This window comes from Penicillium maclennaniae (assembly GCF_028827695.1).
Source record: "Penicillium maclennaniae strain IBT 15551 chromosome Unknown utg000007l:1.0-4884863.0:1.0-4888362.0, whole genome shotgun sequence".
NCBI lineage: Eukaryota > Fungi > Ascomycota > Eurotiomycetes > Eurotiales > Aspergillaceae > Penicillium > Penicillium maclennaniae.
In genome coordinates, this window is record NW_026623219.1 from 2,956,120 (window position 1) to 2,973,118 (window position 16,999).

General features: G+C 52.3%; 4 protein-coding genes across 4 annotated transcripts; 3 read left to right on the forward strand and 1 right to left on the reverse strand.

Moving 5' to 3' along the window:
* Positions 1–1,240: 1,240 nt before the first annotated feature.
* prm1 (pheromone-regulated protein PRM1) lies at positions 1,241–3,445 on the forward strand (the record flags this gene model as incomplete). The annotated part of the gene is made up of 1 exon (XM_056969990.1): positions 1,241–3,445. The coding sequence occupies one exon, from the start codon at positions 1,241–1,243 to the stop codon at positions 3,443–3,445; it is 2,205 nt and encodes a 734-aa protein (XP_056820022.1).
* Positions 3,446–3,749: 304 nt separating this feature from the next.
* Positions 3,750–10,299, reverse strand: N7477_008328 (putative xanthine dehydrogenase HxA; the record flags this gene model as incomplete). The annotated part of the gene is made up of 7 exons (XM_056969991.1): positions 3,750–5,436; positions 5,494–7,451; positions 7,504–7,707; positions 7,768–8,025; positions 8,094–8,155; positions 8,465–8,484; positions 8,555–10,299. 7 exons carry the CDS (start codon positions 10,297–10,299, stop codon positions 3,750–3,752), a joined length of 5,934 nt encoding a protein of 1,977 aa, XP_056820023.1.
* Positions 10,300–10,984: 685 nt separating this feature from the next.
* aarA (L-aminoadipate-semialdehyde dehydrogenase) lies at positions 10,985–15,355 on the forward strand (the record flags this gene model as incomplete). Its single annotated transcript, XM_056969992.1, has 5 exons — positions 10,985–11,356; positions 11,415–13,116; positions 13,190–15,005; positions 15,057–15,207; positions 15,239–15,355. The coding sequence occupies 5 exons, from the start codon at positions 10,985–10,987 to the stop codon at positions 15,353–15,355; spliced, it is 4,158 nt and encodes a 1,385-aa protein (XP_056820024.1).
* A 570-nt stretch (positions 15,356–15,925) lies between these two features.
* N7477_008330 (carbonic anhydrase) lies at positions 15,926–16,789 on the forward strand (the record flags this gene model as incomplete). The annotated part of the gene is made up of 1 exon (XM_056969993.1): positions 15,926–16,789. One exon carries the CDS (start codon positions 15,926–15,928, stop codon positions 16,787–16,789), a length of 864 nt encoding a protein of 287 aa, XP_056820025.1.
* Positions 16,790–16,999: the final 210 nt, after the last annotated feature.

Consider the following 16,999-nt stretch of genomic DNA (forward strand, 5'->3'; position numbering starts at 1 on the left):
AGGACTACATACTCGCTGACTGGTACCAAGTTCCGATAGCTGGAGCTTGTGTCACATCTCACGTCCTATTAGACGGCAAGAAGGAAATGTTGCCGGGGAATTGGATGCCGTAATCAGAATCCGGGCTCAATGACAAAGCTCCTCTTGTCCTGCATGTGCATTTTCGACGAGCCTTCACTTTTGAAGCTTCATCATTACTCAGATGGAAGATGTTGCTTCATCTGCAAACGATTACCACCTATCAAAGGTCTTCGCAATGTAGGGCAGAACGGAAACACGTGATATATGTGTCCCCTCACGTGCCATCCCTGGGATGTTTTGCCCGAAGCGCCTTGGCCACTAGCTAGGTTCGGACATCCCATGGAAGAGATTGTTTTGATATCTCTTCCATCGGTAGGTAACAGCTCGCTTGCAAACACTGACAATCAAAAGTGTAAAGTGCATTACCTGTCAAGCTGGATGGCAACCAAATATAGGTTGTCATGAATAACATGGTCTCTTGCTGACGAGACCTAATTGTCGAGCCCGAAACAAAGGCCGTCCAGCAGTACATCTCGAACAAAACATTTCTTCCTTAACGTAGGGGTCTAGAAACAAAATGCTGTGAAAAGGTCTTTGTTAGAGCTTCATTCCTCGGTCAGTGAACGATTGGCCATGAGTGATGGTCGCTAAGCGCCCATTCGGGCTATATTTGGGCGATGGGCGCCAGTCGCAACAATAAGAGCCACCGACGCGCTTTGGTACGAGATGAAACCGACTCTGGCTCGGATTATCTGTCTGCAGAATTCTTTGTCCCGAATTCTGTGTTTCGACTTGCTCTTGACTCACTCTGAGTGGTTGTTTCATCGTCGCGCGATCGTCAACTGAAGATGAGTCTTTTATTAAAAGCATCAGGCGCCTCGTAGCTGCCATTGCCGCCTCACGTAAATACTCACCTGTTTCCTGCATCTGGCAAATATATTTGTTCTTCAAGGTTGCTTTCGGTCTCTATTATTGTCTTTCCTCACATCGAAACTCAGTGCTGCCTATTGAACACAATTACCACCAGCCCGTGCTCTCGATTCACAATGATTCATCAATAGACATTGACTGGTTTTGACATACCTATTCTTTGTTCTTTGACATTTTCTATTTTCTATTTTTGCCTTGTCTCCTCGCTCCGCGCACCTATCATTAGTACACCTCCTCATCTTCTGCGCTGGCGCACACCTCTATCTACAGTTAACTTGAACACATCAAAATGGTCTTCTCACGATCTGGGCGATCAATATTTCCGCTGCTACCGCCATATGGCACTCATGACCCCAGCAACGGCCGCATCATTCCCTTGCATCCCGATGGTCTCACGCCCTATCTCGGCTTACGGGCTCGACTGTCACAGGTATGGATTAATCGCTGGACGATCTTGCTGCTACTTGTGCTTGTACGCGTCTTGCTAGCCATTGGAAACATACGAAATGATATGGCTTCGGCCAAGCGCGAGGCACTGTCGGCCTGCACATCGGTTGAATCCATGGGAAGCGCCATGGCATCAATGCCGCATTACCTTGCTGATGGTACTAACGATCTGGTAGCCTCTGGGATCGAGGATGCTGTCAAAGCCTTGAAGTCCATGATCACGCTGACCATCACGGGCGTTGAGGAAATCGTTATCTTCATCTTAAAAATAATGTACCAGACCTACCTCTGTCTGATCACCCTGGCGGTTCAAAGCACTGTTTCGGTGGGGGTTGGCCTCATTGAAGATGTTGCAGATGCTGTGAATACCACCCTCCACACCATCAGCTCAGACATCCAGAGCACCGTCACTACTTTTGAGAGCGGATTGGACGATGTTATCAAACTTGTCAATAGCGCCACAAGCCTCCTCGGCGCTAGCATCCCAACATTGAATCTCAACAGTTCCATTTCCGCCCTCGACGACTGGTCGATCTCATCATCGTTCGACAAGAAGCTAGATGAGCTGAACAGCACTATTCCGAGTTTTACCACGGTGGAGAACTATACTGAGAATCTAATCAGACTCCCATTCGAAGAAGTCAAGAAACTGATCAACGAATCTCTCGGGACTTACACCTTTGACCGCTCTGCCCTTTCAGTCCCAGCCAAGAAACAGTTGACCTTTTGCAATGACAATGATGGGATCAACAGCTTCTTCGATGGAGTGACCGAGGTCGCAATCACCGCGCGGAAGATTTTCATCATCGTTATTCTCATCGCAGCGGTTCTTGCTTGCGTGCCCATGGCCTGGCAAGAGATCCGCCGCTGGCGACAGATGAAGGAACGCTCCCAACTCGTCCGAAAAGAGGCCCATGACCCCATGGACGTAGTCTACATTGTCTCGCGCCCATATACCGCAGCCGCCGGAATCAAAGCAGCAAGTCGTTTCAGCAACAGTCGTCGACAGATTCTTGTCCGCTGGGCAATCGCATACGCAACCTCGGTACCAGCACTTTTCATCCTCGCCATCGCCATCGCCGCTCTACTCTCATGTCTCTTCCAATACATCATCCTCCGAATGATTTCCAAGACCGTCCCAGAGCTCAGTTCTGAAGTTGGTGCCTTCGCTGACAAAGTCGTCGATGCGCTCCAAAATGCATCGGCGGAATGGTCGAACAGCGCTAACAGTGCCATCACCAGCTTCGACAACGAACTGAACACCAATGTCTTTGGCTGGGTCAACACGAGCACTTCCGCAATCAACAACACGCTGAACGCTTTCGTCGATAAAACACAAAGTGTGCTCAACGAAACTTTTGGAGGGACCCTCCTTTACGAGCCTGTGGAAGGTGTCTTTGAGTGTCTTATAGGATTGAAGATTATGGGTGTCCAAAAGGGCCTCACCTGGGTCTCTGACCACGCCCACATTGACTTCCCCCTTCTACCAAACAACACTTTCTCTAAGGGCGCCGCAGCGAGCATTAACGATACCTCAAATCCATCAGACAGCTTCCTCGCCGATGCGGGCGACGAAACTTCCAACAAAATCACAGAAGTCGTCCAGGCCGTAATCAAAAAGCTCGAGGAAGCCCTGCGCCAAGAGACTATCATCGCCACCGTCATCCTCTTACTCTGGGTCTTCATCGCTCTGATTGGATTCTCGCGCGCTCTGATTCTCTGTTGGGGCCGCGATAGAAACCGCGGCGAGGGCGGTGGTCATGCTATGGACCCCGTTACAAACCATTCTGGTCCTGGTCCTGGTCCTGACCCAGGATTTGATGACGTCCCTCTGACTGCCATCCCGAAAAATACTCTCGGGTCTGTGCATGCTGTACCTCAATACGAACCTGCCGTGAACATTCCTACTGTTCGGACTGAGACTGTATACCCTGATGAGAAAGTCGGGTTTGCAGGGCAAAGGGATTATGACGCAGCGTTGCAGATTGATGCAGCGCCTGCTTTGAGAAGGAGCAACTATGTTGAGTACAATGATGCGAAGGGGTGACATTTCTAGATTTCCTTGAACTTGAACTACCCTTTTGTTTGTATAATTTTGTGCATGTATCGGAGCGGGTGGATTTGTGTATTTCGGCTTAAGAGCTGTGCCAGCGTAACGAGTTTTACTTGGAAAAAGATGAGAATATATTGGTTAGAACCATAAGGGCTGCTCAACCCCGAGGGTATTTGAATTACATGATCTATGGTATACAGTAATTGAAAAAAAAAATACATTCTGGTATACTAAACACTACTATAAAGAGTGTTTGTCAAAAACACAAGCTGTGAATCTTGAGGGTCTACTTCGCCCCCTAAATAGCGACAAAGAAGCTCTTCTCGCCCTCCTTGGGCTGAACCCTTGCCCGCTCAATAATAGGGTCGGCACAGCTGACCCGGATTCTCTCTGGCGTCGCAGGGCTAACCAAACTCAAAACATCCGTCACACCCCACTGCCTCCGCGCAGCATTGAGCGCATCGCGAATCGCGAAGAAAGCAGCACTTCCCATGAAAAGAGGAGGCTCACCAACACCACGCGACCGCTGAATTGTGCGCAGATCCTCCCACTCGACATCCTTCAGCAAACTTACGTTGAAGATCTGTGGAATATCGCGGAATCCAGGGATCTTATAGTTACCCGGGCCGCGGGTGAAAATCTGTCCTGACGCGCGGTGCCAGAGACTCTCCTCTGTAGTGAAGAGGCCTTGACCTTGGATGTAAGCGCCTTCGATCTGACCATAGTCAATGGCTGGATTGATAGTGCGGCCAACATCCATCTTGATATCGGTGCGAAGTACAGTCCAGTCGCCGGTCAACGTGTCGATCTCGACTTCAGAGGCTGTAACGCCTTGAGTAAAGTAGAAGAACATCTGACCGGTGTTTTCACCCCATTTATACCCGATCTCAGGAGTGCGGTAGTAGCCCTGCGCGGAGAGGTTGACTCGGTCGAAGTAGGCGGCATGTGCGATTTGGCTCATCTTGGCGTCGGGACCAAACTTCTCGCGGTAGGGCTTGAGTCGTTCGTTGATTTGTTCACAGGCATTGAAAATGGCGTAACCGTTAAGATCGGAGCTGGCTGATGCTGCTGTGGCGGAGGTGTTGATGACAGTGTTGGTGGCTGTCTCGGCGATGAACACGCTTTCGTGAGGTACCTGGAGGGCTTCGGCAGCGATCATCGTCATCTTGGTGTGCAAGCCTTGGCCCATTTCAACACCACCATGTGCAACGAGGACACTGCCATCGTGGTAGATGTGAACCAGAGCACCAGCCTGATTCAGGAACAAGGCAGTGAAAGAGATGCCGAATTTGGTGGGTATCAAGGCCATTCCACGCTTCGACCACTTGTGTGTGCGATTATACTCTTCCACCGCCTTGCGTCGCTCGACGAAGTTGCTCTCTTCTTTGACTTGTTGGTACATCAAGGGCACATGCCAGTCCTTCAAGGGCTGGTTGAAATGTGTGGTCTCGAGAGGCTTGTACATGTTGATCTCACGAACATGTTCAGGATTGAGGTTGAGGTGGTCTGCAATCTCGGAGATATAACACTCAGCAAAGAAGAGACCCTGTGGGCCACCGAATCCACGGAAAGCAGTGTTCGAAACCGTGTTTGTCTTGCAGATTTTACCCCGAACAAAGACATTCGGAATCTTGTACACGCCGTCACTGTGTGACAAACTTCGCTCCAGAACAGCACCGGACAAGTCTTGGGTGTGACCACCATTGGAGTAGATATCGGCATCCAGGGCGAGAAGTTTGCCTTCTTTGGTGACTCCAACCTTCCATTTACACATGAATGGGTGACGCTGACCGGATGTCAGGATATCTTCATCACGATTCAGCATGCTTCGAACAGGCCGTCTGGTCTTGTTCGCAGCAACAGCACAGATTCCAGCCAGCTGGATAGAGCGTGACTCCTTGCCGCCAAAACCACCACCCAGTCTCTTCACACGAGACACAATTTTGTTCGCGGCGACTCCAGTCACTTGAGCAATAAATGTTTGTCTATAGTCAAAAGTTAACACAAGCTCCGTAATTCTGGACACTTACTTGAAAACTCACGTCTCAGTTGGGTTTTGTGTACCACTCCAAATTTCCATCTCACCATCCTCCGGTTTGGGAATGGCAAGGCATGCCTGGGTCTCGAGATAGAAATGTTCTTGGCCACCCATGCGCGAGACGCCTTCAAAGACGTGGTCCGCCTGTTTGAAGCCCTCATCGACATCGCCATTCTTGATGAAGGGGTTATGCTTATAGAAAGACTCGGCCTCGATGGCCTCTTCAATGCTGAGAATGGCAGGTAAATCCTCGTACTCAACTTTGACAGCCCGCATACCCTCTTCAGCAATCTTGGCAGAGTGAGCCAAAATCACGCCAATGGGCTGACCAGCAGTGGTGACTTCATCGACGGCGAAGAAAAGTTCATCAGCCACTGGTGCTCCCCACCAGTTTGCTTGGGGAGAGGGCAGATCATTGTGGTCGACATAATCCACAACGCCCGGAATGTCCAATGCCTTTGATGGGTCGACGCTGATGATCTTGGCATGTGCTTTTGTGGAAAGAACCATGCATGCAAAAAGCTCGTTTTGCTGAACAGGAATGTCATCGGTGTATTGAGCCTGACCGGTGGATTGTTTCAGAGCTGCAACATGGGGTGATGCCTTGCCGAGAATCTTCTGTTGATAAGCAACAGAGGCCTCGTGGTCCTTCTCTCCCATGGATATCGCTCGTTCAATCTCAGCGATTCCATCCAGGTCCAAACCCTCAGGCTTAACTTCGAGGTTGGAGAAAACATCATGGTAGAAGCGGTAAAAGAAGCCCATTGATAGCGATTTCCTGTAAGTGGCCATGCCACCGGGCACACCAAATGGAAGATCGAAGTCCTTCTCCAGTCCGGCCATGACGCCCTCCAATGTTTCGGGCTTGGTGAAGTCCTTACCAACCAGGAAGGCTTCAGCGTTCTTCGCGGAAACAGTCATCGGCGCCATACCACCGAACACAAGGTTGACACTGGTGACTTCGTTGGTCTCGGACAAGGAGATGCGAAGGGCAGAGTTGACAATAGCAATATCGTCGTCCTTGCGCTTGGCTTGCTTATAAGCACGAATGTATTCACCCTTCTCCTTTGCGGCCGGAATGCGAAGACTAGCAATGATCGCATCCGGAGCCAAGGCCGTTTTACGGTACCCTTGGAAGAATTCTGTCATCGGAATTTCTTTTTCACCGTTCAAGGATTTGGCGATCAGAACGGTGTTCGTTGCCACAAGGACTGGGTTCAAGTCGGAAATCGGAGAGGCAGTAGCCAAATTACCGGCCGGAGACGCGACGTTTCGGATTTGTCGTCCAGCAAAATAGTGCAGCTGTTTCTTGATAGCTTTGAAAGGCTGTGCACGAGTCACTCCGTACCTCTCGACTGCCTGGTCGCAAATAGCCTCCAAATCAGTCAACGAAACATTGGCTCCAATCTCAAGATGATCGTCATGGAAGGTGAATTGTCGTAGCTCGGGGATATCGCCAACGTAGACCGACGCTTCATAGCGCATCGCCTTGAACTTGATCTCAATCTGCGTCTCCGTGCTTCCACCAATCAACTTGGCCTCGGGATGGATGTTCTTGATCTGCAAGAGCTGCTCCACAGTTACCGGACGATACCACTTCTTCCTCTTGTTGCCAAAGACCAGCGGTTTGAAATCGTGTTTCCTCAAAGCCGCAGGGAAGATTAATTCTGTATCGGGGCTCCATTTCTTGAAGTCGGGAGCGGGAAACTTGGGCTCAATGGCGTTCTTGTCTTCGTCACCCGCTGAGGTATCCTTACAACAACCACCACCCCCATTTTTCTCCATACAACAGCCTGAGCCACCGTTTGATTTGGACATTCCACAGTTATTACGCGAGTTGAAGCTCTGGGCAGCGTCGAGAATGGGGCGGTATCCGGTACAGCGGCACAGGTTGCCATCGAATGCTTCTTCAACATCTTGTTCGGACGGATTGGGATCGTTGCGTATCAAAGCGTATAGACTCTTTCTTAGGTTAGTCTTCAACAAAATTTCCTCTTGTCATGGTAGAGCGTACCATCACAATGCCAGGAGTGCAGAAACCACATTGGCTTCCATTGCCAACCGCAATCCGCTGTTGCACTGCATGAGGATTCTTCACATCTCCGATTCCCTCAACCGTAATGACATGTTTGCCATCAACGCTGACCAAAGGGGCGAGACATGCATTCACAGAGGAATGATATATCTTCTTGGTGGTCTGATTGAGATGTGAAACCACCTGTCCAGCAAGATAATGAGTCAGTTGGATCTAGGGACCTGGTTATTCTTTGATACTTACCACAGTGCACGCACCACAGCCTCCTTCGGCGCATCCAAGCTTGGTTCCAGTCAAGCCAATGCCCCGCAAATACTCCAAGAGTGTGACTTCCGGGTTGACTGTGTCGAGCGCGACTTTGGTGCCGTTGAGATAGAAGCGAATGGTATCATCCCACTTCTCTGTCAACTGGGGAAGACTGGCCGCCATTCTATCGTTCTCCTCCCTGAGCCAGAACCAGAATCCGTATCCGCGACACCTGGCGCCATTTTGAATGTGGGACTGTACAGACACGTAAGGGGTTTCATGAAAATAGATCAGGTCGCCATGGTATATAATGGATGAAGTACCGCAAAGACCTTCCTAATGTTTAAGAGAGCAAGAAACAGACGCCACCGGAGGGGAATGTGCTCTGCGGGTGAGATGCGTTATCAGGGCCGCAAGTAGTACAGTAGCTGGGAACCCCACTTTTGCTCCACCCGCGAATCTACTGCGGGGATCGCCACCGTCCGATCGAGTCGGTCTATCATCGGTGCCCGTAATGCTTCCGCTATTACTAACAACTCTATATGGATCCAATGGTCTATGAGGTCCTTCCAAGGTGTCATTGCGCCTGAAAATGCTCTACAAAGTACATACAGAATCACATAGCAAATTACAAACGTGGAATCTCATGGCTTGGAGCCCGCAAATGACTTCTCCTGCTCCTGCCACTGCTTACGTTCAACCACGCTGCGAGCACTGTAAAAGAAGGCGAGGTCAGCATTGGCAGGGATCAATGGACGATGTGCGATGACGCAATGAAACTCACCGGTACGCTTTCACGAATCGCCAGACTTCGGTATCCGCCATATTCCAGGCTTCGGCGACGTCCTTGATGCCAATCCGGTTGGTATCCTTACTCATAATGATCTCTCGCGCCTTCTTTATGAGCTCATACTCTCGGCCAACTCCCTGCTGGCTGGGGTTGTTGTTCTGCACGCTTTCTTTGTCGCCAGCGGTGTTCGGGTCGATCGCGCCCCCGCGAGGAATCTTGAAACCGAATTGCCACTCGAACTCATCCAGCAGTTCGGGCGGCAAGCTTTGACCCGCCTCCGCAGGCAGAGATTCGACTGTCATCCACAGGGAGTTGGACACAGCTTGGTCTCCCGCCACAACCTGCTTGAAAACAACGCCCCGTACAGAGCCCCCCAATTCTTCACCAAGATGGTCCTTGGTCACATCGCCCAGCCAGGCATCACGGTCTGTGGTACGACGGATGTCGCGCGTACTCACTTCTTCGGAATCTTTTTGCAAGCTGATGAGAGTGTAAGGGTGAGGGAGAGTGCCAATGGTGAAAAGGAAAGATGTGTTCTTGAAGCTGGAGGGCTGGCTGATACGCATAGGCGACTTGGCGGAGCCGCAGGGACGGCATTCTGGATTGTTGGGCGGACAAGAGTCCGCCATGGGAGACTCAGGACACTGGATGAGCGCCTTGGCCAAGCGCAATGCAGGCTCGACCAACGCAGTGGTGTACTTTGGGAAGGGCTTCAGTACTGCCAAACCAGCAGGGTAAGCGTTCTGGAAAGTGTTGTGGAGGTGCGCGTTGATCAGCTGCACCAGCTGAAGTCGACCCTTTGCAGGGTTCTGGCTAGTTTTCTCATGTACGCCTGGGTATTTGGATAAGACGGTGCCAGACTTGTAGTATGCCAAAGAGGTTGGGTTTTCGACCTTGAACATGTCGGAAGGCATCAAATCCGTGAAAGATTTGGTCTGGTCGTCCAAATGTTTGACTGCGCCATCAATGGTGTCCATAATACGTTGCTTCTCAGCTGAGTAGAGACCACCTTGGAAGTTCTCGAAGCGCGTGATGAACTCGGGCTGAGTACCCCGCCTCAGGTACGACAAAAGGTCATCATCATATCGGGCCATGGGGAAGCACGTAAAGTCGGCAAGCAATCCACTTCCCATGTGCCCCCATGCCAACCATCGGAAAACCTCGTTCTCCATTTCAGCACTGAGTTTGAATTTTTGCACCACTTCGTAGTATGGGTTCTCCATAGCATCACCAGGGGTCAAGACTATCGGTCGAAATCCTTGCGCGAACCAAGCTCGGCGCCAGGCGAGAAGGAGCTCCTCGTCCGCATTCTGATCTTCCTTCAAGTCCTTGCCATAATGCTTCTTAGGATTGAACTTGGGGTTATAGTACGTGTATATCGGCCGGCGTTCGGGTAACGGAGGAAGGACGGAGCGGCTCTCGTCAAGTGTAATGGCAGAAGAGAATGGGTTCAGCCATTCCCAATTGCTGAACCATTTAGACTCGCCGCTGGTACTGTTTGTTTGCTCGGGCGGAGCTTCATGTGATGGAGCACGGAATGAGGGCAGGTGCACGTTGCTTGGTAAATGAATGTTGCTCAATGACGGGAGCTTCGGATGAGGGACATAGCTGCCGGTCCTCGAGGCTTCTTCCTCTCCTTCAACGGCTGGATTAGGGATGGGAGAGGACGAGAAGATGAAGAGGAGAAGCGCGACGAAAACAATGATTGCCAATAGACCCGTGGTCCGATGGGGAATCATCTTCTGGCGCGTTCACCACACTTGTGGGAAGCCTGCGCGACGGTGTGTCGAAATGTAAGGGTTGTGCAACCGCACTCGCGATAAGCTGCTTCTCCTAGGGAAGCGGCCTCGAACACACCGGATTCGGCGACTCGCTCCGGTCTTGGCGAGTGTGGTCAAAATCGAGTCTCGGAGGATTATTCCATCGAATGACTGCAATGTGTGAGTTCGTTGAGATACCCCTTCCTCCAATGATGTCAGACGAGAAACATCTCTCCTGACGAAGCACCGGCGGACCCTAAAGGAGCATTTGGAGATCTCTGGCCTGAGGCAGAGATCAGGGTCGCTGAGTCAGCGGTATTGCATCACTGTTGAGCGTCGATTCTCAAGACTTGCCACATTGTCGTAGACTGTCTCCGTAGTCTGCAAATGTTGGGCGCTCTCTAGATCCGCTATGAACTGTGCGGCAAGGAATAGACATACGTAAACTCGAATACATTGTTCATGGATCTACTCCGCCCGTCTACGCGCAAGTACAATAGTGGTAAGCCCCTCTATAGTGTGTGGGGGAGGCTATGGAGCCAATCAGCGACTGTGGAGGACGGCGAAATCGGACTTTTCTGTGCCCCTCCGTAGAATGCCGTGAATTGACTCATACTCTGGTTTGTACCTTCCGCAACAATCTCGAGGCATTTACACGGCAATTATGGCTGTGGGATCTGCTTCGCTCCAGGATCGCCTGGAGAGGTGGGCCCAGCGCCTGGATAACTTGACTGTCTCGCCATTGACTAGAGACTATCCCGACACACAGCAACCTGACATCAAGCGGGCCATCGAGGCCTTCGCGTCTATCAAGCTCCCGAAGGAGACTCAATTGGCTCTGAAGAATCTTTCTGGGCCTTCGTCTTCGGGATTCACCGTCTTTTTGACTGCCTTCGTTGTTCTGGTTGCTCGCCTGACTGGTGACGAAGACATCGCGGTGGGGACAAGCGTAGGAGATGACGGTCGTCCTTTCGTCGTCCGGATCCCCATTGATGCCTCGGAGAGCTTCGCCCAGCTCTATACCAAGGTGGACAAGGTATTTACATGCAATCATAGCATCGGTTATTGCAAGGCTAATTGCTAAACTTCTGTAGGCATTCAACGAGGGTGCATCCGACATCGTTCCTCTGGGCAGCCTTCGTTCATACATCCAAAAAAAGTCCAATGCTGAACGCTCGCCGATCCTCTTCCGATTCGCTGCCTATGATGCTCCGGCTTCCTCGCAAGAATACCCTGCCAACACCTTCGACAGCACAGATCTGGTGATCAACGTCGCTTCTGGCAACAACTCGCCAGAAGTCGAGCTGGGCGCCTATTATAACCAGCGTATTTTCTCCAGTGCACGCATCTCCACTATATTATACCAATTGGCCCAGATTGCTGGAAATGCTGCTGCGAACCCAGAGGAGGCCGTTGGCCGCATTGATATGATGACCGAGAGCCAGCGCGCACTTCTGCCAGACCCCACCAGTGACCTGCACTGGTCCAACTTCCGAGGTGCCATCCATGATATCTTCGCTGAAAATGCTGCGAAGCACCCTGAGAAGCTTTGTGTAGTTGAAACCAAGTCTAGCAACTCACCCTATCGTGAGTTCACCTACCAGCAGATCAACGAGGCCTCAAACATCCTCGGGCACCACTTGGTGCGATCTGGAATCCAGAGAGGAGAGGTCGTTATGGTCTATGCCTACCGCGGTGTGGATTTGGTTGTGGCCGTGATGGGTATCCTGAAGGCCGGTGCTACCTTCTCCGTCATTGACCCCGCATACCCCCCAGAGCGTCAGAACATCTACCTGGATGTTGCCCGTCCCCGTGCCCTTGTTAACATTGCCAAGGCTACCCGGGATGCCGGTGAGCTCTCGGATATTGTCCGAACATTCATCAATGAGAACCTAGAACTACGCACTGAAATTCCCGCGCTTGCCCTTGAGGATGATGGCACCCTTGTTGGTGGTTCCATCAATGGCCAGGATGTTTTCGCCAATGAGATTGAGCTCAAGTCCAAGCCCGTTGGTGTTGTTGTTGGTCCTGACTCTATCCCTACCCTCTCTTTTACTTCCGGTTCCGAGGGTCGGCCCAAGGGTGTTCGTGGCCGTCACTTCTCCCTTGCCTATTACTTCCCTTGGATGTCAGAGACATTCAAGCTTACTGCTAACGAGAAGTTCACCATGCTGAGTGGTATCGCTCACGATCCGATCCAGCGAGACATCTTCACCCCGCTTTTCCTCGGTGCGCAGCTGTTGGTTCCGGCTAAGGAGGATATTCAGAACGAGAAGCTTGCCGAGTGGATGCAGAACTATGGTGCCACCGTTACTCACCTTACCCCGGCTATGGGCCAGATCCTTGTCGGTGGGGCTTCTGCTCAATTCCCTTCTCTGCACCACGCTTTCTTCGTGGGTGACATTCTGATCAAGCGTGACTGCCGCTCTCTCCAGGGTCTGGCGCCCAACGTAAACATTGTCAACATGTACGGCACCACTGAAACCCAGCGTGCGGTCAGTTACTACGAAATTCCTAGCTACTCAAGCCAGGAAGGCTTCCTGGACACCATGAAGGATGTCATTCCCGCCGGTCGTGGTATGTTGGATGTCCAGATGCTTGTTGTCAACCGCTTCGATCCCACGCGTATCTGTGCGATTGGCGAGGTTGGAGAGATCTATGTCCGTGCTGGAGGTCTCGCTGAAGGCTACTTAGGGTCCGCAGACCTGAATGCCAAGAAGTTCCTGACCAACTGGTTCGTCAAGCCCGAGGTCTGGACCGAGAAGGATAAGGCTGCATCCAAGGGTGAGGCTTGGCGTGAGTTCTATGTCGGCCCTGAGGGATCGTCTGTACCGCAGTGGCGACCTTGGCCGCTACACTCCCTCTGGAGATGTGGAGTGCTCTGGCCGTGCCGACGACCAGGTCAAGATCCGTGGTTTCCGTATCGAGTTGGGTGAGATTGACACTCACCTTTCTCGCCACCCTCTGGTCCGTGAAAATGTCACCCTTGTGCGTCGTGACAAGTTCGAGGAGCCGACCCTTGTCAGCTATTTTGTGCCCGACATGAGTAAATGGTCTGAATGGCTGAAGAGCAAGGGCCTGGAGGAAGATGACTCTGCCGATGGTATGGTGGGCATGCTCCGCCGCTTCCGTCCGTTGCGTGATGACGCTCGTGAGCACCTCCGCAGCAAGCTTCCTACCTATGCTGTGCCGACTGTCATCATCCCGCTAAAGCGTATGCCCCTGAACCCTAACGGCAAGATCGATAAGCCTGCTTTGCCCTTCCCAGATACTGCCGAACTTAGTGCGGCCGCTCCCCGTCGTCGCTCATCTGCCATGCAGGCCTTGTCCGAGACTGAGCAAGCGCTGTCTCAGATCTGGGCCAAGCTCATTCCTAATGTGACCGCCCGCATGATCGGTCAGGATGATTCGTTCTTCGACCTCGGTGGCCACAGTATCCTGGCCCAGCAGATGTTCTTTGACCTGCGCCGCAAGTGGCGTGGCATTGACATTAGCATGAACGCTATTTTCCGCAGCCCCACTCTTAAGGGCTTTGCTGGAGAGATTGACCGTCTGCTCGATATTGAGTCCTTTGCCACTAGCGAGGACCCCGATAAGACCGGAGCTGCTCAGGCTAGCAACCAGCCGGATGATGAATATTCTCGAGACGCGCGTCGCCTAGTCAGCGAGTTGCCCGAGACGTTCCCTACTCGTACCGATGCGATGCTCGACAGTGAGCCCACGATCTTCTTGACTGGAGCTACAGGCTTCCTGGGTGCCCACATTCTGCGTGATCTGCTCACCCGCAAGGCTCCCTCGACAAAGGTTGTGGCTCTCGTTCGTGCCAAGAGCGAGGAGCAGGCCCTTGAGCGTATCCGTTCTACCTGCCGTGCATACGGGTTCTGGGACGATTCCTGGACCAACAAGCTGCAAGCCCTGTGTGGTGACCTTGGTAAGCCGCAGTTCGGCCTTTCGCAGGCCGTTTGGGATGGCCTCACCAAGAGCGTTGATGCCGTCATTCACAACGGTGCTCTCGTTCACTGGGTCTACCCCTACAGCACCCTGAAGCCCGCCAATGTCATGGGTACGATTGATGCTCTGAAGTTATGCGGCAGTGGCAAGGCTAAGCAATTTGCCTTTGTCAGCTCTACTAGCGCTCTCGACAAGGACTACTACGTCCAGGAGTCCGAGCGTAGTCTCGCGGCCGGTGGAAACGGTATCAGTGAGGAGGACGATATGGAGGGCAGCGCGGTAGGCCTGGGTACTGGTTATGGTCAGAGCAAGTGGGCTGGTGAGTACCTCGTGAAGGAGGCCGGCCGCCGAGGTTTGCGCGGAACTATCATTCGATCTGGATATGTGTTGGGTGATTCTACCACTGGAACCACCAACACGGATGACTTCCTTATCCGTATGTTGAAGGGATGTATTCAGCTGTCTGCTCGTCCTAACATCAACAACACTGTGAACATGGTCCCTGTTGATCATGTGGCCCGCATCGTCATTGCCTGTGCCTTCCACCCGCCTCGCACCCCTGTCGGTGTTGCTCACGTCACCGGCCACCCGCGTTTGCGCTTCAATCAGTTCCTTGGTGCTCTGCAAACGTACGGATACGATGTTCCTCAGATTGACTATGTCCCCTGGTCTCAGTCCCTGGAGAACTATGTCAACGATGGCGAACATGACGACAAGGACTCTCAGCACGCACTGTAAGTCTCTACGTCGAATTTCAAATATGAAACCAAGCTAACAATACCAAGTATGCCCCTCTATCACTTCGTGACTGCTGATCTTCCTTCCAACACCAAGGCCCCTGAGCTGGATGATACCAACGCGTCTGCGGCGCTGAAGGCCGATGCCTCCTGGTCTGGCATTGATGCCTCTGCTGGCGCAGGTGTCACGGAAGAATTGGTCGGTTTATACTCATCCCTACCTTGTGCAGATTGGATTCCTTCCTGCACCGACTCTTGCGGGAGCTAAGCCTCTGCCTGTGGCCCCTATTACTGAGGAGCAGAAGCAAGCTGTGATGAACGTTGGTGGTCGTGGTGGAGCTGCTTAGGCCATCGTTGTATGTGTTTATGTCCTGTTTATTTTTGCGCACCGCACCAAGCACCAATGGTGAAAAAGAATTGTGTATATGGAAAAGATCGACGCCAATGTATAGAAATACACCGTACCACCCCTTTTCGGTAAGTAAAAGAAAGGCGCAACCGCAGTGTTCCGCGGATCACCCGGTTTCCCCTCGGAACGGGGCGGCCGTCCCAAGTGGCAGGCACGGACTTCTACCATTTAACCCCTTGGACCCAGATAAACTTGTCCACTTCACCTTCCTCTCGTTCCAGCGTTCTTGTTTTCTCTGCAGATCGACTTGACCCTCATGGCCGAAGGTACGTGCGTTGGTGGACACTCTCTTACTTTTGGAGTTCTTGGCGGGGTGTTTTCTTTTTCTGTTTCCAATCTTTTCCCCAACACCTTTGTTTTGAGTCATCTCAACGGATCGTGAACTCGGGGAGAGGAGCAACTGAGTGAGTTATCCTGGTGAATTGCCTCTTCCTTGGCCTGTCCACCTGGTTGCTTTCAATTCCTGTCGTTTACTTTCTCCGAACACCTGTTCCCCCCACCGTTCGTCATGAACGCCGCACGACTGGTCGTGCGACCAGGATTCGTCGTGCGCGCCAAGCTCACGCAAAACGTTCCCGATCGCCTATCGGCAATGCTCTCCTCTTCTCTCATTATTCATCTACGGTTCCTCCTGGACATGGGTTGTGCCCCTTCTCAATCTCTTCCTCCCTCTCCTGCGCGAACCACAAGAACCCCGCCTAAGGCCTCTACTTCTCAGACTGACAGTGATGGCTCGTCAATAGACAAGTACACCGCTGGCCTGCGCCGAAACCAAGAATGGGCCGCGCAGACTGCGCGCGAGCACCCCGACCTTTTCCCTACACTCGCAACCGGCCAGCAGCCCCAGATCCTCTGGCTCGGCTGCTCCGACTCGCGATGCCCTGAGACCTCCATGATGGGCCTCCAGCCTGGCGATGTCTTCGTTCATCGCAATATCGCCAACATCCTCCACCCCGGTGACCTGAGCTCAGGCGCCGTCATCGAATACGCCGTGCAGCATTTGCGTGTCAAGCACGTTGTGGTTTGCGGACACACCTCATGCGGTGGTGTCGCCGCCGCTATGGGCAACAAGCCGCTGGGTATCCTGGATCCTTGGCTCCTACCTTTGCGCCAGGTGCGCGAGCGTAACCTCGATCTGCTGCAGTCCCTCTCTGCCGACGAGGCTGCGCTCAAGCTCGTGGAGTTGAACGTGCGTGAGAGCTTGAACGTGGTGACTCAGAAGAGCGTTGTCCTCAACGCGATTCAGGAGCGTGGCCTCGAGGTCCACGGTCTGATCTACGATGTCGCCTCCGGTGTTCTGCGTGAGTTGGATACCCAGGACTCGCAAGATGCCATTCGTGCCCGCCTGGTGGCCTTCAAGACCGAATACTAAGTCGGTGACCATTTGTCGGTTGGAGAGATTGGAGGGAGAAATGACATAGACATAGACATAGACATTCGTTGGATCTGAAGCGTTTAAAGGTGACGATTTGACGAGACAATTAATACAAGCATTTCTTAGTAATCTCGGTCGTATATTACACGTGACGTTGTTTTCCCCGCATAGAAAAGGAGGCTAGGCAGTTAGCTGGCCGCCCGATCC